Source organism: Emydura macquarii, unplaced genomic scaffold, assembly GCF_026122565.2.
Source record: "Emydura macquarii macquarii isolate MOO-44397 ecotype Brisbane River unplaced genomic scaffold, CSIRO-AGI_Emac_v2 contig_306, whole genome shotgun sequence".
Taxonomy (NCBI): Eukaryota; Metazoa; Chordata; order Testudines; family Chelidae; genus Emydura; species Emydura macquarii.
Window position 1 is genome coordinate 14,643,249 of NW_027130443.1, and position 18,027 is coordinate 14,661,275.

An 18,027-nucleotide genomic window follows, 5' to 3' on the forward strand; every position below is an offset into this window, starting at 1 on the left:
TTCCAGCCTGTATCCAGGGAAAGACATGGTCCATTCCTCCCCTTGAGTAGAAACAGACATAGCATGGCCTCCTCCCGCAGCACCGGTTAGCTCAGCCTAGCGTGGGATGGTTTTACGACAAACGCCTGGAGAATTCCTGGAAGAATCTCCGCTTGAAAAACAACTTTTATTCTTAGCCCCATGCTGGCGCTTGACTTGGTGCCTATTTGGGTTGGATTCCCTAAGGCGCCAGGCCAGCGCCCAGCTCAGACTACGCTGTCCCCAGCCCAGGGGTCAGAAGGGGAGAGCTGGGGCTGGGCAAGTGCTGGCATCACAACGTGACCTGTTTCCCCATAAACAATGGGCTGTTTTTCTCCCGTCACTAGGAAAAAAATAAAAAGCACAAGGGCACATGTGCGGTGTAAACAAGGGTGCCGGGCCCAGCACGCTGTAGGGAAGCACACACGCTCTGCTGTAAACAGCAGCTGGGACGCGGTGCGGCGCCTGCGCGCAGTGTCCGGCACCCATTGTCATGGGAAGACGGGCGTTTTGTTTGGGGGAGGGCTTTTTTCTTGTGCCAGTCTCAGCGGAGCGACCCCTGCCAGAATGGTCCCTGGGGAATTAATTCCTGCTCCTGACTGTGTCAGAGGCTGTCTCGGCTCCCAGCCTCCAGGCTATGGGAATCTCAGCTCACGTGGCATCACAACTAACAGCTCACTGCCTAGGACAGCCGTGCTGCTCCTGCTACAAAGCGCTCAGGCCCCGTTGACGTCCCCTAGCTGCCGTCTGCCCCCAAACACAGCCTGGCGTGTGGGACAATGGGCACGAGAGGCAAAGGGCTGTGCCGTGGCCAAGTCTCACTTCAGTTTTGAAACCCCACATTACAAGTCCTGGGCAGCTCAGCGCTGCTCCAGTGCAAGACAAAGCCACAGCCTGGCGTGTAACACCACTGCCCATCCAGTGCCCCCACCGCAAGCGCTGCCAATCTGTAAACGTGGGCCGAGGGAAACCAGCAAAACCCCTGAGCAGACATGGCGGCATTTGGACGCACAAGGCCGTCCCTTTGCCCAGCCCAGGTCTGGCTCCCACCATGGCGCTTAGTGCAGCCACAGGGCCTGACTACGCGGCAATCGGGGGTGTCCACCCCCCCCCAATCACAGACCCACACTAGCCTGGCGCAACCAGCCGCAGCATGGGCTGCACGCACGCGCCAGGGCTCTGGCCCTGGCCCTGGCCCCACACACACACACACACACACGCCTGTGCTGCACTGTTCATTTCAGACAGGGTAACGCTTGTGCAGGTACACCACCGCCCCGCTGCACACACACCTGGGACTGCAGCGGAGACATGCCCACGGCAATACACACAACAATGAACTGACGGGGAAGAGCAAGACGAGATGCCCAACGTTTGCCTAACCTAGCGCGACAAGGGCCATTTTCCAGGCGCACGCGGCCCACACGTACCTGGCAGACGAGAGAGAGCCAACCGCAGCTGTGCGTGGCTGGGCAGCAGAGTACCTGCCCATGGCCACGACACACCAGTGCCATGGCGTTCACCCTGTGCCCACAGAGCCCTGGAGGGGCTGCAGCCTAGGGCTAAGCGTTCCCAAGGGCTCTGCTCTGCCATTTGAATTGTTTGTGGGGGGTGGAGGGTGCAAATGGTTGAAAACCTCTGCCCTCTGGCATGCCATGCTGCAGCTTAATGCCCGGGGGCAGCTGCGGCGATGCCAGGTCCCAGCATGCGGTGCGCCCAGTTGACCCAGGTGGTGCCCTGCTGGGCCGCCCCAGCCCCTCAGCAGACGGGCAGCTGCATTTGGCCTCTGCCCAGCACGCTGGCTGCCACAATAGACATAGAAACCCAGGGTGGAAAAATACAAAACATAACAGGAAATTAATTGACCAAACCTAGTCCCCTGGCTGTGCCCAGGGGTGTCCCACAACGTCCGTTCTGGGAGGCTGCTTACCCTGGCCTCGGGCTAGAGGAGGAAGTGTGCAGAATCCTTCCAAGAGCAGCTGGAATGCCCTTTCTGGCCCAGCCGCCCAGCCCAGCCAGTCCCACCTTCACCGAGCCGGCGGGGCTCAAAGGCTGTAAGCGTTTCTGTGCCCATCGGCTGCACAGCTCTCACCCTGTCACCATGCCCAGGGGCGCTACCCCCCCCCCCCCCCCCGGCCCCTGCACGGAGCTGAGTGCTACTGCGCTGTGCTGCACCGAGCTCCCGCAGATGTGCACGTTACCCCTCGCCATGCCCCAGCCGTGTGCATCACCGCGCCCCACTGCGGCTGCTTCCAGGCCTTCGAGGGCACGTCAGGCCCTAGGGACCATTCAGTCCTTGGCCAGCCAGCTTGCGCGGCACAGCCACTGGGGCGCAGGAGAGCTGTGCACCGCCCCGGCCTGTAAGGAGCACCACTTACATCACTCCGGGGTAGTGATCGGCCACCAAAGAGGCGCCAGTGCACCCGACACGTCTACCTCGCCTCTCTGCACAGCTCCCACTGCACGGACAACGCGACCGCCCCACCCTGCACGGCTGATGCAGACACAAGCCCTGGCTGCAGGGGACCAGCTGGCCTGTGCCCACCTGCAGCACATGCCCCTTTCCACCCGCTCACAGCTCTGCAGCACAGGCAGGCAGCAGCTCTGGGGAGGTTTGGGTTTGTGAACTCCAGTGTCCACGGCGGCACGCCGCTTGCAGGGACTGGTACCCCCCCCCCGAGCAACTCCTTCCCCTGGGCACAAGGGCCAGGGCTCAGTGCAGTAGGGCTGGGGCCTGCTTACCAAGATGAGGGGTACAGCAGATGTACAGGCACTTCTACCGCAGAGCAGCACGTCTGTGGAGCACAGCCACGGCCTGGAGTCAGGACCCAGCTTCCATCCCCCCTCCCAAGTTCTGAGTGGCCGTGAAGAAGCCTGTGGTCTGCAGCAGAAAGGGCTAGCCACATCCAGCCCACAGGGGCTGGGACGAGGAGGCTGAATTCATGGGATCCTCTGGCTAGGGGCACAGTGCGTTACTGAGTGTGGCAGAAGCCAGGGGGGCACAGCCCCCTGCCGTGAGAAGGATGGTTTAGCAGGGCAGAGTCTGGAACAGCTCTGGGCCCAAACACAGAAGGGCCGGAACAGGTGCCCAGCCCAGCATCCCTAGCAGGAGACTCTGGAAGGGAAGCAGCATGAAGGGAGCTGCTGTTGAGAAGGATGTCAGCCGTGGGCAGGAAAGGACCAGGCAGCCGGTCTGAGAGCTCCCTTAAATACACATCCGGGGAGCTAATGGAGGAGACCGAGCCCAGCTCAGGGACAGCAGCTCAGTTCTCCTGCAGCACCAGCTGGATGAGCCTTTGCTAGAGGGGCCAGCCCGACGCGGCGGGCAGGGGAGGCAGAAACATGTTTGGAGACAGCCCTTTCAACCAGCTCCACGAGGAGTCTAGCCCCGTGGCCCAGTGAAGAGCTGCCGGCCGTGCAGGCAGGAGAACGGCTGGTTCTGGGAGGAGGGGAACGCAGGTAGTGAGGGACAGAGATGGAAACTGGAGACAAACCCACCCCCCCCGCCCCAGGTGACTGGTTCTGCAGCGCGGTGCTCACACGAGCAGTGCTCCTGCAGCCCAGGGCAGGAGGCAGGAGTGCAGCGTCAGTCCCAGCACACCATTCAGAAACCAGCATCGTGGAACACGTTTATTTCAAAACCTTGAGTTGTACAAAAGCAGAATTAGACAAAAATAATCTTTAAACCCCAGTTACAGGTACATAAAAACGAGTCTTTCCCGGCTGCATAGTGAACACCAGCTGGCTCCGGTTCTCTGGGGCGGTCAGTCGTGCTAACCCCCGGCCTGGGGAGGCCGCGTCAGGCACTTTTAGTCGATTGTTTACCAGTCGACATCCACAGCCAAACCCTCAGATCGTCTGCCCCGGGAGCCGTCCGACCAGCCTGAACCTAAAGGCAGATGCACTCACGGAGCCTTCGTTACACCCACTTCTTCCTTTCCGGGTGCACAATCTGCACCTCTTCCTCACTGTGCTAAGGGCAGAGAGGCCTGTCGCTCACCCCACCCCCAGGTGCTGGGTGACGTGTTAACAAGGCAGCAAGTGCCCAGCAGGACGGCATGTCAGGCTCTAACCCACTCAGTCTCTGTCAGATTTCTTGCATGTAGCCTCTAGTGCTAGGTTACGGGACACTGACCACGTCAGCCCTGTGTGGCTGTGCTGCTGCCGGCTCGTCTGACCTCCCATTCGTCTGGGTCTCGGACAGAGGGGATCAAACACTGACTGGGCCCTTGGAGCAGCCCCATTGCCACAACCCCTGTAAAGATCGCTGCTCAGCTGTTCGCACCAGCAGGCGGATCAGTGGCTTTTGCAGGTTTGTCTGTGCCTGGCTGGTGGTGACCAAGGTGGGTCTTGCTGCGGTTTATAGAACAAGGAGCTCGCAGCTCCTGGCCTGCCTACGCCTACACAATTTCTGAGACAAGCGAAGAGTCTTTACACATTTAATGTCTGTCCTGGAGTGTTTGGCCAGATGCAATACACAGCCCCAGCCGCGGATGCCACGGGGAACATCTGACAGCTCATGGGGGGCGGGAGAACAACCCCCTGTAACTCTTGAAAGACTGAAATCCAGGTGACATTACAAGAATGCAGTCGGTGGAGGGCACCCTCAGATGACCATGGCGTTTAAACCCAGAGCAAGATTAAAACGCTTTCCAATAACCCTGAGAAGTACGTCCAAGGCCTGTTTTCTATCTGCAGAATTAACTGGACAGGACCATGGTAGCTGCAAGACGGAGGAACTCTCTGCTAGCGCAGAACACTGCCTGTTTGAACCCTGCCATCCCGCAGAAGAGTTCTGGACCCTCCCTGCCATGCTGCCCTTGCACACACACTCAGATGCTCCAACCCCCACGTGGGAAGTCCAACAAGATGGTTTCGGCTTTGGAGCAAGAGCAGTCAGTCCATGGGATGCAGGCGCATCGAGTGGTTCTAAGCGGCAGTGAGCGAGCAGGTTCTCAGCACCATACGAGCTCCAGCCTCGTGACAGCTTCTTGGACGCTGTTCCTGATCCCCAGGGCTGAAGTCCTGCGAGTCTGCAAGCTTCTCATCCCCAAAAGGATTCTCATTCTGGTAACTGCACTCAGTGGCGCTTCCTTCAACAAGTCATGCAGCGTGGCCGGATGCTCTCCAATGGGGGGTTCGGGTCAACCTGAAAAACCAAGTTAGGAAGAGTTATACCAGACACCAGAGAGTTATCCCAGCGATCTGAGGGCCCCCTGCCCCAGCCCCCATGAGGATGCCGTATTCACCTCGGAGTACAGTGGAGGCGGACGATAGCGGAACTCTTGGATGTAAGCAAAGAAAGGGCCTTCCAGCCCATTGCTGAGTTCATCCTGGCAGGGCGGGGACAGGTTCTGAGCAGACTCTTCACTGGACACAACAGATGAATATTCAGGGGGAGCTGGAAAGAGAACAGAGGCATCGTGCACTTAGGCAAGAATCTCTGCTAGCAGATGTGCAGGTAGTTACCTCTGCACTCAGCCACCTCCTCTCCCATCGAGACCTGGGACCTGCAGCACCAAGACCCACAAAGCCACACGAAGGCAAGGCAGAGTGTTTGCCCAGACACTCCCATCCAGACCACCTCGGACTTGGAGCTGCCACCCCACGCGGCTGGATCCCACTGCTCTGAGAACAGTCAGTCACTTACCCTCGGGCTGCTCCGGGATCACCATCCTGAGCCAGTCCAGGTTGACGCTGCACTGGCTGCTAACACTGGATGTGCGGCTTCCAAACGGATGCAGTGGGACCGTCCCGATCACCAGCGGCAACTCCAGGAGCAGGTTGGAGGTCCCAGGAATAGCTACGCAAACCTTTGAGGGGAGGAGACAGGGTTCATTTCTGCAGGAAGCTCATTCCTTAGCATTCCCTCAGCCCCAGAGGAGAGGCAGCGCCTCGCTCTGCCCCAGTGGGGTGCATGCATGGCCTGGCCAGCAGTGGTTCTCGTGGTAGGATGCCAAGTCAGAAGGAATACTAGACTACCTGCAGTTACCCAATACATCGTCTGATGGTGGAGTGGGGGAGGAGGGACTAGAGATCAGCCCAGGAGAAGAGCCCAGAATTCACCCTTGCCACAGGCAGCTCTGACCCACGGGCAGGGCACCTCCTGGGGTACTACAGCAGAGTGATCTAGCCCCACACAGCTGCTGCTGAGAATTTACACACGTGGGACACTGCTGTGAGAAGCCCATCAGCCTCTATTCAGGCCCTTATGCCGCAGGTCAGATGTATTCCACGTACCTTTAGGGCGTATTCCACGCGGATAATGCGGCACTGCAGGATCGATGGGCCCACCGGGGGGATCTTCAGCGCTCGGCCATGCCACACTTCCCTCTTCCCTGCTGCAATGGAGTCGCCGGTTATGCTGGCCACCACAGACTTCTTCTGCTTCTTGGTTCCCCGGGCAATGAACGTCTGAGTCTGGATGATGGCAGCTTTGGGCACTATGGTGCGGGTGCTGCAGTTGTCAATTTCAGCGAAGATGGGGATCACCTCACCTGGCAGGAGAGAGACATGCAGCATAAATCAGACTGGCCCAGCCATGTGACATGCCCTGCACCAGAGAAACCAGGCCCAGCTAAATGCAGAACTGCTGGAGATGGTGTTTGTTAAGTGAGATCTTGTTCCTGCAATTCCAGCCACCAAGTGATTTGTTCTTGGGAAGCTGCAGACACCAGGCAAATCTGAGCAGGGGGCAGGGCCCTGTGGAGAGTCACACCAGTATGATGAGCCCAGGCACAATACGACTAGGGCCCACTTGCCAGTGAACTCTTCAGCTCCTTTCAAACCCCGCTCCACATTCCCCAGCGGCATGTCCATGCAGCCCTTTGAACTTCAGCAGCCAGTTACCTGGGGTGTAGCCTTTTCTGTCTATCTTGGCTGTAACGGAGACCTGGCCACGGTTGCAATACCAGGCGCGGGCGAGCTTCTCCTTCACCCCTGCCTGAGGCGCCTAGAGGAAGGGACAGCAGTGAGACAAGTGCCAGCTCACATCCCGCAAGGAGGTTTTTATTGCTGCGATGCCCAAGATTAGTTACACACGGCACAGAGGCCAGAAGTCTCATGGACTGTTCCTCCAAGATCTTTAGGTCACATCTACCAGCAAAACAAACCTGCAGCAGCATGTCTGAGCCCAGGTCACCCGGTTCAGGCTAAAAATAGCCATGTAGACATTCCAGCTCAGGTTAGAGCCGGGCCTCCGAGACTCTCCCCCTTGCTGGGGACAGAGCCAGGCTTCAGTGCAAACCCGAACATCTATATGGGTATTTTTAGCCTAGGTCAGGTGACCCAGGCTTGGAGCCGCTCTGCAGGTCTTTTTGCTGCGTAGAGATAGCCGGACAGGAGAACAGGCCAGGCTGACGCCGACGCGGCTGCCCAAGTTTTTAAGCCAAGAGTTTCAAATGGGATTTAGTGAAGCTCAATTTGGAAAGCCTCCATTTCTGGATGCCCAACTGCAGACATTTTTAGGGGGCAGGCGCTCACCCCTCTGACCATCCGGCCCTTTAAAGGCTTCTCCAGTTGGGCACCCAGAGTCACTCATCACTTTTGATTAGTCTCAGTCTTAGTCAAGGTCAGCGGTGAGGACACAGCTCCAGTCTAGGTTCTCTCAGCGCTGCTCTGGCCCCAGGGAGCCACGGCTGCGTTCGCTTACCAGCAAGGCAGGCGTGTTGATGTCAATGGGCTCAATGACGGTGAATTCTTTCTTTGCTTTCTTGACGACTGACCAGGGTCTGTGCAGCTTGGCTTTGACCCAGTAGCGCACACTGCCATGCTTTCCTTCGAAGGAGGTGGCCAGAGTCCTGCACAGGGAGAGAAGGGACAATAATTGGAGGGGTTTCCCCACAGGATTCACAGCGAGACACTTCAAACACCTACAGAACCCACACCCAGGCCACGCATATTGAAACTGGGTTTACTCGGAGGAATTGCTGATGTATAAGGCGGTTCTGCTGCCTCCTCCCCGTGTCCTGCAAACCTTAACGCATTGTATTGTATTGTATTAGCCCCATACAACAAAGCTGAACTTACTCTGGGAGCTGGAACACGAAGGGGAATTCGTGTTTTCCTGCCTGCAGAACGGTGACGTCACCATTGTCTGGGGGGGAAGAAAAAAGAGGACTATGATCATATCTTTCTGAGAAGACTTCCTCATCAGACGCAGGCTTGCTTGGCTGCCACTGCAAAGGAAACGCGAGGCAGCCATCAGAAGTGTGGTGAGACAAGTTACTTTCATTTGACTCAGAAGAGCTGCTGGAGCATTTGACCCAAACCAGAAAATAAAGGCTGGAAGGGAAAGCAGCTGTCAGCCGGCCCGGGCAGGACGAGGCTGTGCCGGCCATTGACACAGCCTAGTGCTCATTGCCCCGCTCTAGATCTAGATCAGGGTGCGCTGAGGTGAATGTCTTTTGAGAACTCAGAGATGTTCCAGGCGGCTCGAGAGTTACAAGCCCTCCCTGATCCCCACAAGCGGACACCTGCCCAGACGATATTCCCGCTGCTCTTGTAGAACCGTCCGCAGCGCAGCGCGCTTTGCACACACCCTGCAGCGGACGGACCTGCGGACAGCCCCTGGGAGAGCTGCCGGGGCAGCGGGGCCGCACAGCAACAAACCACAGCCGGCAGGAGCCGCTGCCAGCCCGGGGGGCTCAGCACACCCCGGCGCTGCCTGGGCCACGAACGTGCGCGGCCCGAGCACACGCGTCCCGGCAGACAGACAGACAGACAGCCCGGACCTGTCCCGGGGAGACCTGCCCACAGCCCGGAGGCAGGCGGGTCCCCGCGCTGGCCGCCCCGTCCCCCCGCGCCCGGCCGGCCCTACCTGGCGGGGCCAGCAGCGTGTCGCGGTGGCTCAGGAACTCCACCTGGTCGCTGTAGTTCTGGGTGTAGGCGGTGCTGGAGCCGGCGCTGCGGGACTCGGTCCAGTGCACCCGGGCGCAGCCCTGGGCGTGCAGCTGCAGGGCGCCGAGCCGCGCCTCGCCGGAGAGCTCCAGCACCACCCGGCCGGACACCGCCTCGCCCGAGCTGAAGACGGGCGGCGAGTCCAGCTCCGGGCAGTCGAGCAGGACGCAGAAGCGCCGGAGCCGGTCGAAGAGCATGGCGGGCTGGGTTCGGTTCGGAGTGGGTTCGATTCGGAGTGGACTCGACTCGACTCGACTCGACTCGGGCTCGGCGGAGGCAGCGGCAAGGGCCCGGCGGACGCGAGCAGCCTGCAGGAAACCGCCGGGCCCGGCCCTTTAAATGCCATGTGGCCGGGCCAGCCCCCGCCCCGCGCCCAATGAGCCGCCGGCCCGTGCGGGGGCGGGGCGGGGCCGGGCCAGCAAAACAAGGCCCGACAGCGCCGCCGGGCGCGGGCCGGGCCTGGGGGAGCAGCAGCCCCCGCCCCCCTCGCCTGGTGGTTCGTTCTCGGCCGAGCCGAGCAGCCCCCGCCCCGGAAAGCGCCGAGCTCCGGGCAGGCTGCGGGCCCGGCTGGCTCCGGAGCGAAGCGGTGTCCGTGCCACGCCCCGGGAGAAGGGCGGATCCCCCGCCCCCAGCCAGGCTTTTCCCGGGGCGCGGGTGGCCGCCCGGCCGGAGGGTCCTGCAGACCCCGCGGAACCCGCCTGCGCCCGATTCTCTTTAAACGTGCGGAGAGAAGCTTTAGGGGACAGCCCCTAAACCAGCGGCCCGGGCCCGCTCCCCCCCTCCAGCAGGTGCCCGGGCAGCGCTGGGCTCCGCTGCTGGCCCTGGAGTAGCCCCTGAACGTGACTCCCCGGGCCAGGGGACCCTGTGCGGAATATTTTCCGGGTCCCTCCGGCCTAGGCCAGAAACCCCCAGAGCGGTTCCACAGCAGCTGTTTGCTCCATTCGGTGCCTGCCCCAGGCACAGCTTGCAAACACCGCCTCTCACTGCCCCCGTCATGGGCCTACAGTCTGGCCATGCCACCCTGCGGTACAGGCCACCCGGGGAAACCCCTAGGACACTCCGCGCTTGCTGCTCGGCTGCAGCCCCCAGCGACTTGATGGAGTCCAGGGAGCTGCCTCGCAGGGCCCGGCTGGTGCCAGTCTCAGTGCACAAACTGCACAGCCCACAAGCGAAGCTCTGAACCAAACCCGAACACGGCGGCTTGGCAGCAAAGTGAGCGGCCAGGAGTCAGCCCAGCCCAGTGCTCTCGCTGTGACTGGGCCCACAGGAGCGTGTCTGGGCCCACACGGAGGAGTCTCACTACCTCCTCCTCCGTGTTGGAGGTCTTTCGAAGGAAAGAACCAGCGGTTCCATTCCCACTTCAGCTTAGCTGAGCCCCGCGTCCCCACAACAACTGTACACTTGGACTCACCCCCGCAGTGACCAAAATCCCCTTTCCCAGAGTCACAGCTGACAAGGTTCATGCTGCAGGGCTTCCCCTCAGTTCGCTCGGGAGAAGAGCTCAGGTCAGGGGCCCCCTTGTTTTGTTTCCTGGCCCATGGGCTTGTATAGCACAAGGAGACACCCCCTCTTCTCCTAAAACCAGGCAGGGGTGGCTGAGGATTAGACCTGGTTGCACCTGAACACCTGCCATAGTCTGATTTAGCAAAGTGGCGCTGCAGAGAGAACCCAGCTGGGATGCTACTCCATACACTGCCCAGGCTATCAAGTGGTGCATTTTAGCCATAACTCTTAGGGTTAATTAATGAGCAATTTGTCTTGCTTGTGTTTTAAGCAGGCCAAGTCAAGAGCAGGACGAGGTCTGCAAGGGGCTAGCACTGCGCCGTGCTTCAAGCCGACAAAGACCTGGGCTGTAGGGGCCTGGCGGTAAGAAGTCACCAAAAGCAGTAAAAAGGCCCAGGACTCCTAAGGGATGAAAGCAGCTCCAGCAGCTTTCCCTTTAATTCCTACTATTAATTTGTGTGCGCTCTGCCCCCAGGCATGGAGGTGAGGGTGGGACAATGAAGCCAGGAACATTTGAACAGTTACTCACCACTGGTCGGAGAAAGCATGAACACACTACAGAGCCTCCCTTCAGGCCATGCTGCCCAGGACCTGCCCCAGAATGCCTGCTTGTGGCGGGCTATTCTCGGCCATTTTACAGCATGACGGGCTGAAGCCATGTAAAGGCCTGGTCAGCTCTGAAAGCTAGCTCTGACTCCTGACTGGTAAAACGGCAGGGAAAGGGCCTGTTGCTTTGGTACAGGTATACGCAGAGCCCAGCACAGGGGCAGGGGTCTCCTCGCTATCACAATGCAAACCGCAGAGATTGCAGTAGCTGAACCAGGTGCAGTGGGAGTCTGCCTGTGAATTTGGGCAGGAATGGGGTGTGTGCCAGGCCTGGGAAGGGTTAATTTGTGACAGCCAGCTCTGGGAGGCTCCTTGTGCTCCCTGCGGGTACCCCCAGGACAGGCTGTTTGAACATAACACCCTGTCACCAGCTTTGACGGAGTGCGGTGGAAACTGGACTGTCCTGCTCCTGCAGGTGACCTGTGCCTGGCAATGAGTCACTTCCCCCAGCACAGAACGGGTTCTCCGGCCTCCGGCCTGCGTGCACAATCCCGCGGTACACAGGAGGGCGACAGGAACAAGACGGGGAGTTGGAAATCACAGCCTTGCTCCCCTCTCAGGCTGTCCTGTCTTCAGATGGATTTCTGTCCCCACCTGCTCGTTCGCACAGATGCTGATTGTGAGACTAAACACGTCACTTATGGAGTAGGGCATCTGCTCCCCCTTGGCAGACACGTCATGCCTACAGACACACACTGGCTGTCCTCTTTGAAGGCCTGAGACACTGCCCAGTGCAGTGTAAAGACTCGCACTGACTTCGGTGGGAGTTGGATTCAGACCCTTGGAAAAGAGTGAACATTTCCCTCCTCTGTCTACGCCCCTGCCACAGCCTCTGACCCTGACAAGCTTTCAGGGAAGTACTAGTGTCTGCATTCTGGAGATGGGGAAGCAAGTCCCAGAGACTGCAGGTTGGTCTGCAATGCCCCTGGGGTGTGTGCTTGCCACGCACAGGCCTGCCCTGAGCTCCCAAGCGTGGGTCCCAACAGCAGTGAAGCCGCATCCCCTAAACTTGTTTCCCTTCCGCTCCGTAGCGCCCGCTGTACGTTCCGTCTCTCCACAGAGCTCTCTCTGTCCCATGCATTTCGCTGGCCCAAGACGGCGCATCCTTGTTCTTCTCCCTCCTGAGTATCTGTGCATGGATTCTGAGGGGAGGTAGGCACGGGTGCGTTGAGAGGCAGGGAATTTTCCAAGCTGCCTGGAGATGTACGTCCGAGTCTCTGAGGGTAGAACTGAGCCCTGAAGCCGGCCCTGTTGTCACTGCCTGTCTGCTGAGGTGAGCATGATGCTACCAGGGCAGGTGGAGGAGCAGTTTTCACGGCAGTGTTATTCCACTAGGCAGCATTCCATGGACATGAATGGAAGGGCCAACCTCTGATTTCAGACACTTTTGCCTATAGGAAGAGCAACATTTGTCTTGATGTGACTCACCAACCGTTCATCCAATGGCAGCTGGAGCAGCAGTGTTACGACACAACGGATTGCTAATCGGTCCACTTCGGTTCACCTGGGAGGACGAGTACAGCAGAACGGGCAATGTAAAGGCGTCTATGGGCCTGCACCAGCCGCTCCACACACTGCACCTGACTCTCCCGTGAGGTCCCTCAATTTCAAGGGGCTGCGAGAAAACCACTGTTCAGTACAGTGCAATGGGGGGTAGGGCCGGGGGTCAGACCCCTAGATCCAAATCTAACTGCAGGAGTTCAGGAGGCCTTTTTTCTTACTGCCCTGATAAGTGCCAAATAATGCACACTGGGAAAAATAATCCCAACTACACATACAAAAGGATGGTTTTAAATGAGCTGTTCCCACCCAGAAAAGAGATCTTGGAGTTACCATGGATAGTTCTCTGAACACTTCTGCTCAATGCGCAGAAAGTCTAACAGTATGTTAGGACCAATTAAGAAAGGGATAGAAAATAAAACAGAAAATATCATATTGCCACTATATAAATCCGTGGTGTTGTGTCCAGTTATGGTCACCCCATCTCAAAAAGGACACAGTGGAATTGGAAAAGGTTCGGAGAAGGGCAGCCAAGATCATCAAGGGTCTGGAACGGCTTCCTTACAAGAAGAGACAAAAAAGATCAGAACTGTTTAGCTCAAGAAAGAGATGACTAAGGGGGATATGAGGGAGGTCTATAAAATCATGACTGGTGTGGAAAAAACAAATAGAGAAGACCCGCAGCTGCCCCCACAGCGACGCCAAGTGAGACTCGTGCGATTACCACGAGGATAAAGAGCGTTTGCACAACTACGTTACAGGAAGCTAGTTTTTTTCGATCATCTCCCTTTCCTGCCAACGTCCCAGCTTTTCCCACTCACTGATAACACCTTATGCAGAGGAAAGAGGCTGGCTTTCCTCCCTGTGATCACACAGGACCCAGAGTTCCCAGCCACAAGCGTCTCCCCGGTGGTGGCGGTGCCACTGACAGCGAGTGTGCTCTCCCAGGTCCAGGATGGAGAAACATCATTTGACATCCACGGCCTTGTGTCCCTCGTTGGCACTGGGAAGTTCCCCCTTCGTGATCAGCCCCTCTGATCCACAGAGGCTTTGCACAGAGCAAGGCACCGTGGAACCACACAGATCTGCTGCCTAGCGCGCAGTATTCGCATGTTCCCAGGTCCGCAAGCTCCCCGCTGCTCGGTAACACGCAGCCTCACCCAGCCGGGAGCCAAAGGGTCTGGGTGTTTTAGGGCAGGGCACCAGAGCCACCTAGTGGCCAATCAGCAGCATCACAAGATGGAGCCAGGAGAACCCTGCTACCAGACCCAGCTTGACAATTCGGGGCCAGGCCGAATGCTGTATGGTCATCACTGCTCCTCAGTCAGGGGCGTGGAGACAACCGCAGCCCAGCCGGCAGCGCTGCCAGCGCGGATGCAGCTCAGCTGACAGAAGAGGCCTTCTTTCTGCACATCCAATGTCACTTGGGGAGGTGGCATGGCTATGCTGGCAGACAGGTTGTGTCTGTGGGCGCAGGAGGTTGTGTCTGCACCGCTGGACCGGCAGGGGCTGTCTCCTGCAGACTAGCCCAACTCAAGATTTAACCCAGCTTCAAATGCTTCAGGTGCTGGTGCAACGGGGAGAGGGGATATTTGTCTCTGACTAGCTCCCTGGCTCCTGGAGGTGAGTTTAAATACTGACATCCAGGGGCCCCACATACCCCCGCCCCCCAATAATGGGACCCGAGAACCGGCTCTGCCCAGTTTCAGCCAAAGGTCCCCAGCTGCCACGCAGTTGCCTGGCCTCAGGTCCCCCCACACATCGGGGTCCATCCTAACTCTTCCTTGGGCTGAAACACTCTTGTCACAGGGTCCGTTATTATTACGCACATCTCAAAGCAAACTACAGTCCCACATTGTAACTCAAACATCTCTGGCTCTGCTGCCTTTTGTCCCTCACAACCTTCTTCAGCCCCCATTTCCCTTCAAATGGGGCTCCTAGGCGTATCCCCACCATCTCTCACAGGCGCCAACAAAGCAAAAACACAAAGGAGGCACAGGCCAGACCTCTGAGCCAACAAACCCAGCTTCCTCCTGTGCTTTGACTTCCAGCCAGCCTGAAAGGGTTAAATGACCCCCGCACACGGGAGTGTGTGGGGAGGAGATGGCTTTCCAGAAGGCTGGGCGCAATTGTACGATGTCTCCTTGGCACACGCCCACCCAGCGGGGCAGAGGCTGCCACAGCATGAAAGCAGCTGTAAACCCCGAGTTCAGTGGGCGAGTGCAAAGTGGGGGAGCACCAGGAACGCAACCCCCTGCACGCCAGGTGGTGGAGCCGTGCAGGGTGGAGGCATCAGAGCATCACGGAGCAAGCCACTGTTGCCTGCCCTGGCCCAGATCTGCACAGCTGGCCCAGGCTCAGCTCCTTGGCTAGGAACATGGCTGCACGGGGACTGAGCTACCAATGCGCTCACGGCTGTTATCTCAGCCCAGCACCGCCCCCTCCACCCTCTGCTCTGCTCGCTCTGTGCTGTTACCATGGCACCCGCTGCATTTTTTTAAAACCCCAGGCAACCAGTAGATCTCAGCAGGAAGCAGCAGCTGCTGCGGGAGAAGCAGGGAGAGGCCACATGGGCTGTGCACTGAGTGTTTGTTGACAGGCACGTCTGCACCCCGCGCAGTCCACACCAAGCGACCTGCAGCTCTCTGGACAATGGGGCACCAGGACTGGGTGGGGCCCCAGGGAAACGGTTGGCTACACAACGGTTTTTCTCAGCAGCGGTTGGTGCGCTGCCTGCAGCAGCATGCCCCCCACCTCGCCATGCCTGATCACACACCAGAGTCCAGGGAGAGCAGGATCCCAACACAAGGACCCAGCCAATGAAATCACAAACCGCGGGGGTCTGGCAAACCCCAGTGCAGCTCCCCAGGGGCCTGGCTAAACCTCCCCGCCCCAGCAGGGGATCAGGGGCCAGCAGAGCCATGGAAGTGCCCATCTCAGATTGACGCTGCACCACAGCTGGGTCCTGCCAGGACAGAGCCATTATCTTATTGCTCTAGAGTCTGGCTAAGCAAGCGCCTCCCCCGCGGCTCCCGGGGGCTCTTCCAACACGCAAACCAAGCCGGGACATCTACACACAGACCATGGTTTGGGGCTTCCGGGGGAGAATCTCAGCAGGTACTAATGGTACTAACCCCAGCATCCTCCTAGCTCAGGAAATCACCATCAGCGCTGCACCCAAACAAGAGAGCACCTTCCTGGCTGAGTGCATGGCCGGGGTCTCTCCCCAGCCCTCTTATCTCCTTCACTGTAACTAAGACCCTTTTATAACGCGGTAGTGCGGCTATGGCACAGTGCAGGAGACAGCACCACTGTTCAAGGGCCAGATTCCCCAGGATGCTGCAGCTGTTTAGTGTTAGCGGCTCGGAGCAGCCAGAAAAGGACCAGACGAGGTTCACCCCACCTGGGACAGCAATTCCTCGCATCCCACATCAGATCAGTCCATTTTAACACATTCTTCTAGCTAGAAACGTTGCTTGTGTCCTGGGCAGAGGAGGGAGGAGGGTGGCTGGTTCCCAGGCCAGACCTGGCCAGAGGTCTACAACTACATGCTTGGCAGTCACGTCTATTCCCAGCGATGCCCCTGCAGCCCCCTGGCCAGTGTGAATTCACAGGGACTGACAGCTTTCACCTGGCACCTTGTGTCCTCATTTACACATTCACAGTGTGAGGTGGGGAGAATCAGGCCAACCGGGGAACAGAACAGAACAGAACAGAACAGAACAGGGTTTCCCTATAGGCCATCAGTGCCATGGCTATCTCCTGGGCAGAGACTCCATGGGGAGAGCATCTTCATTAGGCAAGGCAAGTGAATGGCTCGATGGGCTGTTAATGGGCACAGAACCCCTGTGCTATTGGTCCTGTCCATCCTAACGTGGCTGCATTGCAGTGGGTGGGTCGGGGCAGCCTGTCCTTATTAAGCAGATTAAGGGTGAAGTCCAGAAGGGGTAGACTGGGCCAGAGTCATGGAACAAGAACAGAAGTTTGCCAGCCAACTCAGTGCTCCATTCACACCTGAGAACACGTCTCTGTACAAACAAAGCCAGTGCTGCAGCAGCTTTGCATGTCCCAGGCCAAGCCCCTGTTGTTGGAAACATTCGATGCCAAGGGTTTGGTCCAAGAGGCCTGGTGCTGGCAGCAGAGAGAATTCCCTCAAGGGGATGCTGGCGGCGGAGCAAGCGAGTCAGGGGCACAAGTGCCTTTGGCTTTCAATGGGAAACTGGGCTTACATCCGTTGAAAGCCAAGGGCACGTATACTCAGTATTTTGAACCCCCCCAGCATCTCGCAGGGCAAACCTGCCCTTACAGGAGCCGTGGCCATGAGCTCCGGGGCCAGAGTTCACAAGCAGCATCTCTGTGAAAGGCTTTCGGCAGAACAAGCCCCTCTGTGAAATTCCAGCTGGTGCCTGGGGCATACGCTGGCCGCCCCCAGCTCCAGGCAGCCAGGAGGCTCTTGGAGGGACAGATGTCACTGATGCTCCCTGCCAGTCTGAGGCAGGCAGAGCCATGCAGAGGGCGGAGCGAGGCTGGCCCTGCTCTGAGGTTTGGCAGCCCCGGTCCCAGGGCCGGGCGGAGCGGTTTCCTGGGAAGCGGACTGGGCTGCAGGGACGATCTGGAGCTTGGGACTGTACATGGGGTTTGGAGCATGATCCAGGCAGGCCCCCTCCGGCCTCCCGCGAGCGCCCCGTGCTCGCTCCGGTCAGCGCGGGTCTATCCTTCGGGCAGCGGGAGGCTGCTGGTTAGTGACGAGCCGTCCCTCCGCTGCAGGCCCAGCTCACCCACCCCAGCCCATCTCCCTCCCGGGCCGGCTCCCCGGGCCCTGCGCTTCCGGCACCACCGAGCTCCGGCGGGCGGCACATGGCGGGTCGGACGGTCTGACCCCGAGTCACACCTGCCGCACTCCTGAGCCCGGCCCCGCCGCCCGTGCCGCCGGGGGGAGCCCCGCACCGAGAGGGCAGCTGCTGCCTGCTGGCAGCGCGGGGACCCTGCCGACTGCCTGGGCCCCGCGCCCCGCGCCGCTGCGGGGCCCGGAGGTAACCAGCGCCCGGACAGCCCAGCCCGGGCATCGCACCGCCCCCGCCCCTCGCCCTCGCCGGGCCGGACGCCACGGGGCGACCCAGCAGCCGGGAGCGGCCATGTGGCGCCCCCACGTGCCCAGCAGACGCGCCCGCCGGGCCGGGCCGGACCGGGCCGGGACTCACCGCGGACGAGCTGCCGCCGCTGGCGGAGGTAGGGCTGGGCGGCGCGGTGCTCGCTGTAGACCGTGTTCGTGCCCAGGCTCCTGCTCTCCAGCCAGTGCGCGCTGGCCAGGCCCCGGGCGCAGACCTCCAGCGCCCGCAGCCGCAGCGCCCGGCCGAGCTCCAGCACCACCTGGCCCGAGAGCAGCTCCCCGCCCCGGTGCGCGCCCGGCGCCCGGCCGCCGTCCAGCTCCAGCACGAAGCTGCGGATCGCGCCCAGGGGCGGCATGGCCGGAGCGGGGCCTGCTCGCTGCGCCGCTAGCGG

At 59.5% G+C, this 18,027-nt stretch overlaps 1 protein-coding gene across 3 annotated transcripts; it reads right to left on the reverse strand.

Annotated features, from left to right (window-relative positions):
* Window positions 1-3,634: 3,634 nt before the first annotated feature.
* Window positions 3,635-17,996, reverse strand: ARRDC2 (arrestin domain containing 2). 3 transcript variants are annotated; one of them, XM_067561139.1, is made up of 8 exons: window positions 17,727-17,996; window positions 8,047-8,113; window positions 7,670-7,817; window positions 6,868-6,970; window positions 6,259-6,515; window positions 5,669-5,831; window positions 5,268-5,419; window positions 3,635-5,167 (listed from the first exon to the last, which is right to left on the reverse strand). In XM_067561139.1, the coding sequence occupies exons 1-8, from the start codon at window positions 17,989-17,991 to the stop codon at window positions 5,114-5,116; spliced, it is 1,209 nt and encodes a 402-aa protein (XP_067417240.1). In that variant the 5' UTR covers window positions 17,992-17,996; the 3' UTR covers window positions 3,635-5,113. The 3 variants fall into 3 exon arrangements, with proteins under 3 accessions (XP_067417240.1, XP_067417228.1, XP_067417236.1); XM_067561127.1 differs by lacking the exon at window positions 17,727-17,996 and adding an exon at window positions 8,880-9,165 and having other exon boundaries at window positions 8,047-8,195; XM_067561135.1 differs by lacking the exon at window positions 17,727-17,996 and adding an exon at window positions 8,837-9,165.
* Between the last annotated feature and the right edge of the window lie 31 nt (window positions 17,997-18,027).

Excerpts from the sequence above, each read along its gene's own strand:
- ARRDC2 (XM_067561127.1), bottom strand. The coding sequence starts at position 9,113 with ATGCTCTTCGACCGGCTCCGGCGCTTCTGCGTCCTGCTCGACTGCCCG. Across the intron at positions 7,818-8,046 it reads TTCGTGTTCCAGCTCCCAGA|GACTCTGGCCACCTCCTTCG; the intron begins GTAAGTTCAGCT and ends CTCCCTGTGCAG. Across the intron at positions 6,516-6,867 it reads CAGAAAAGGCTACACCCCAG|GTGAGGTGATCCCCATCTTC; the intron begins GTAACTGGCTGC and ends CTCTCCTGCCAG.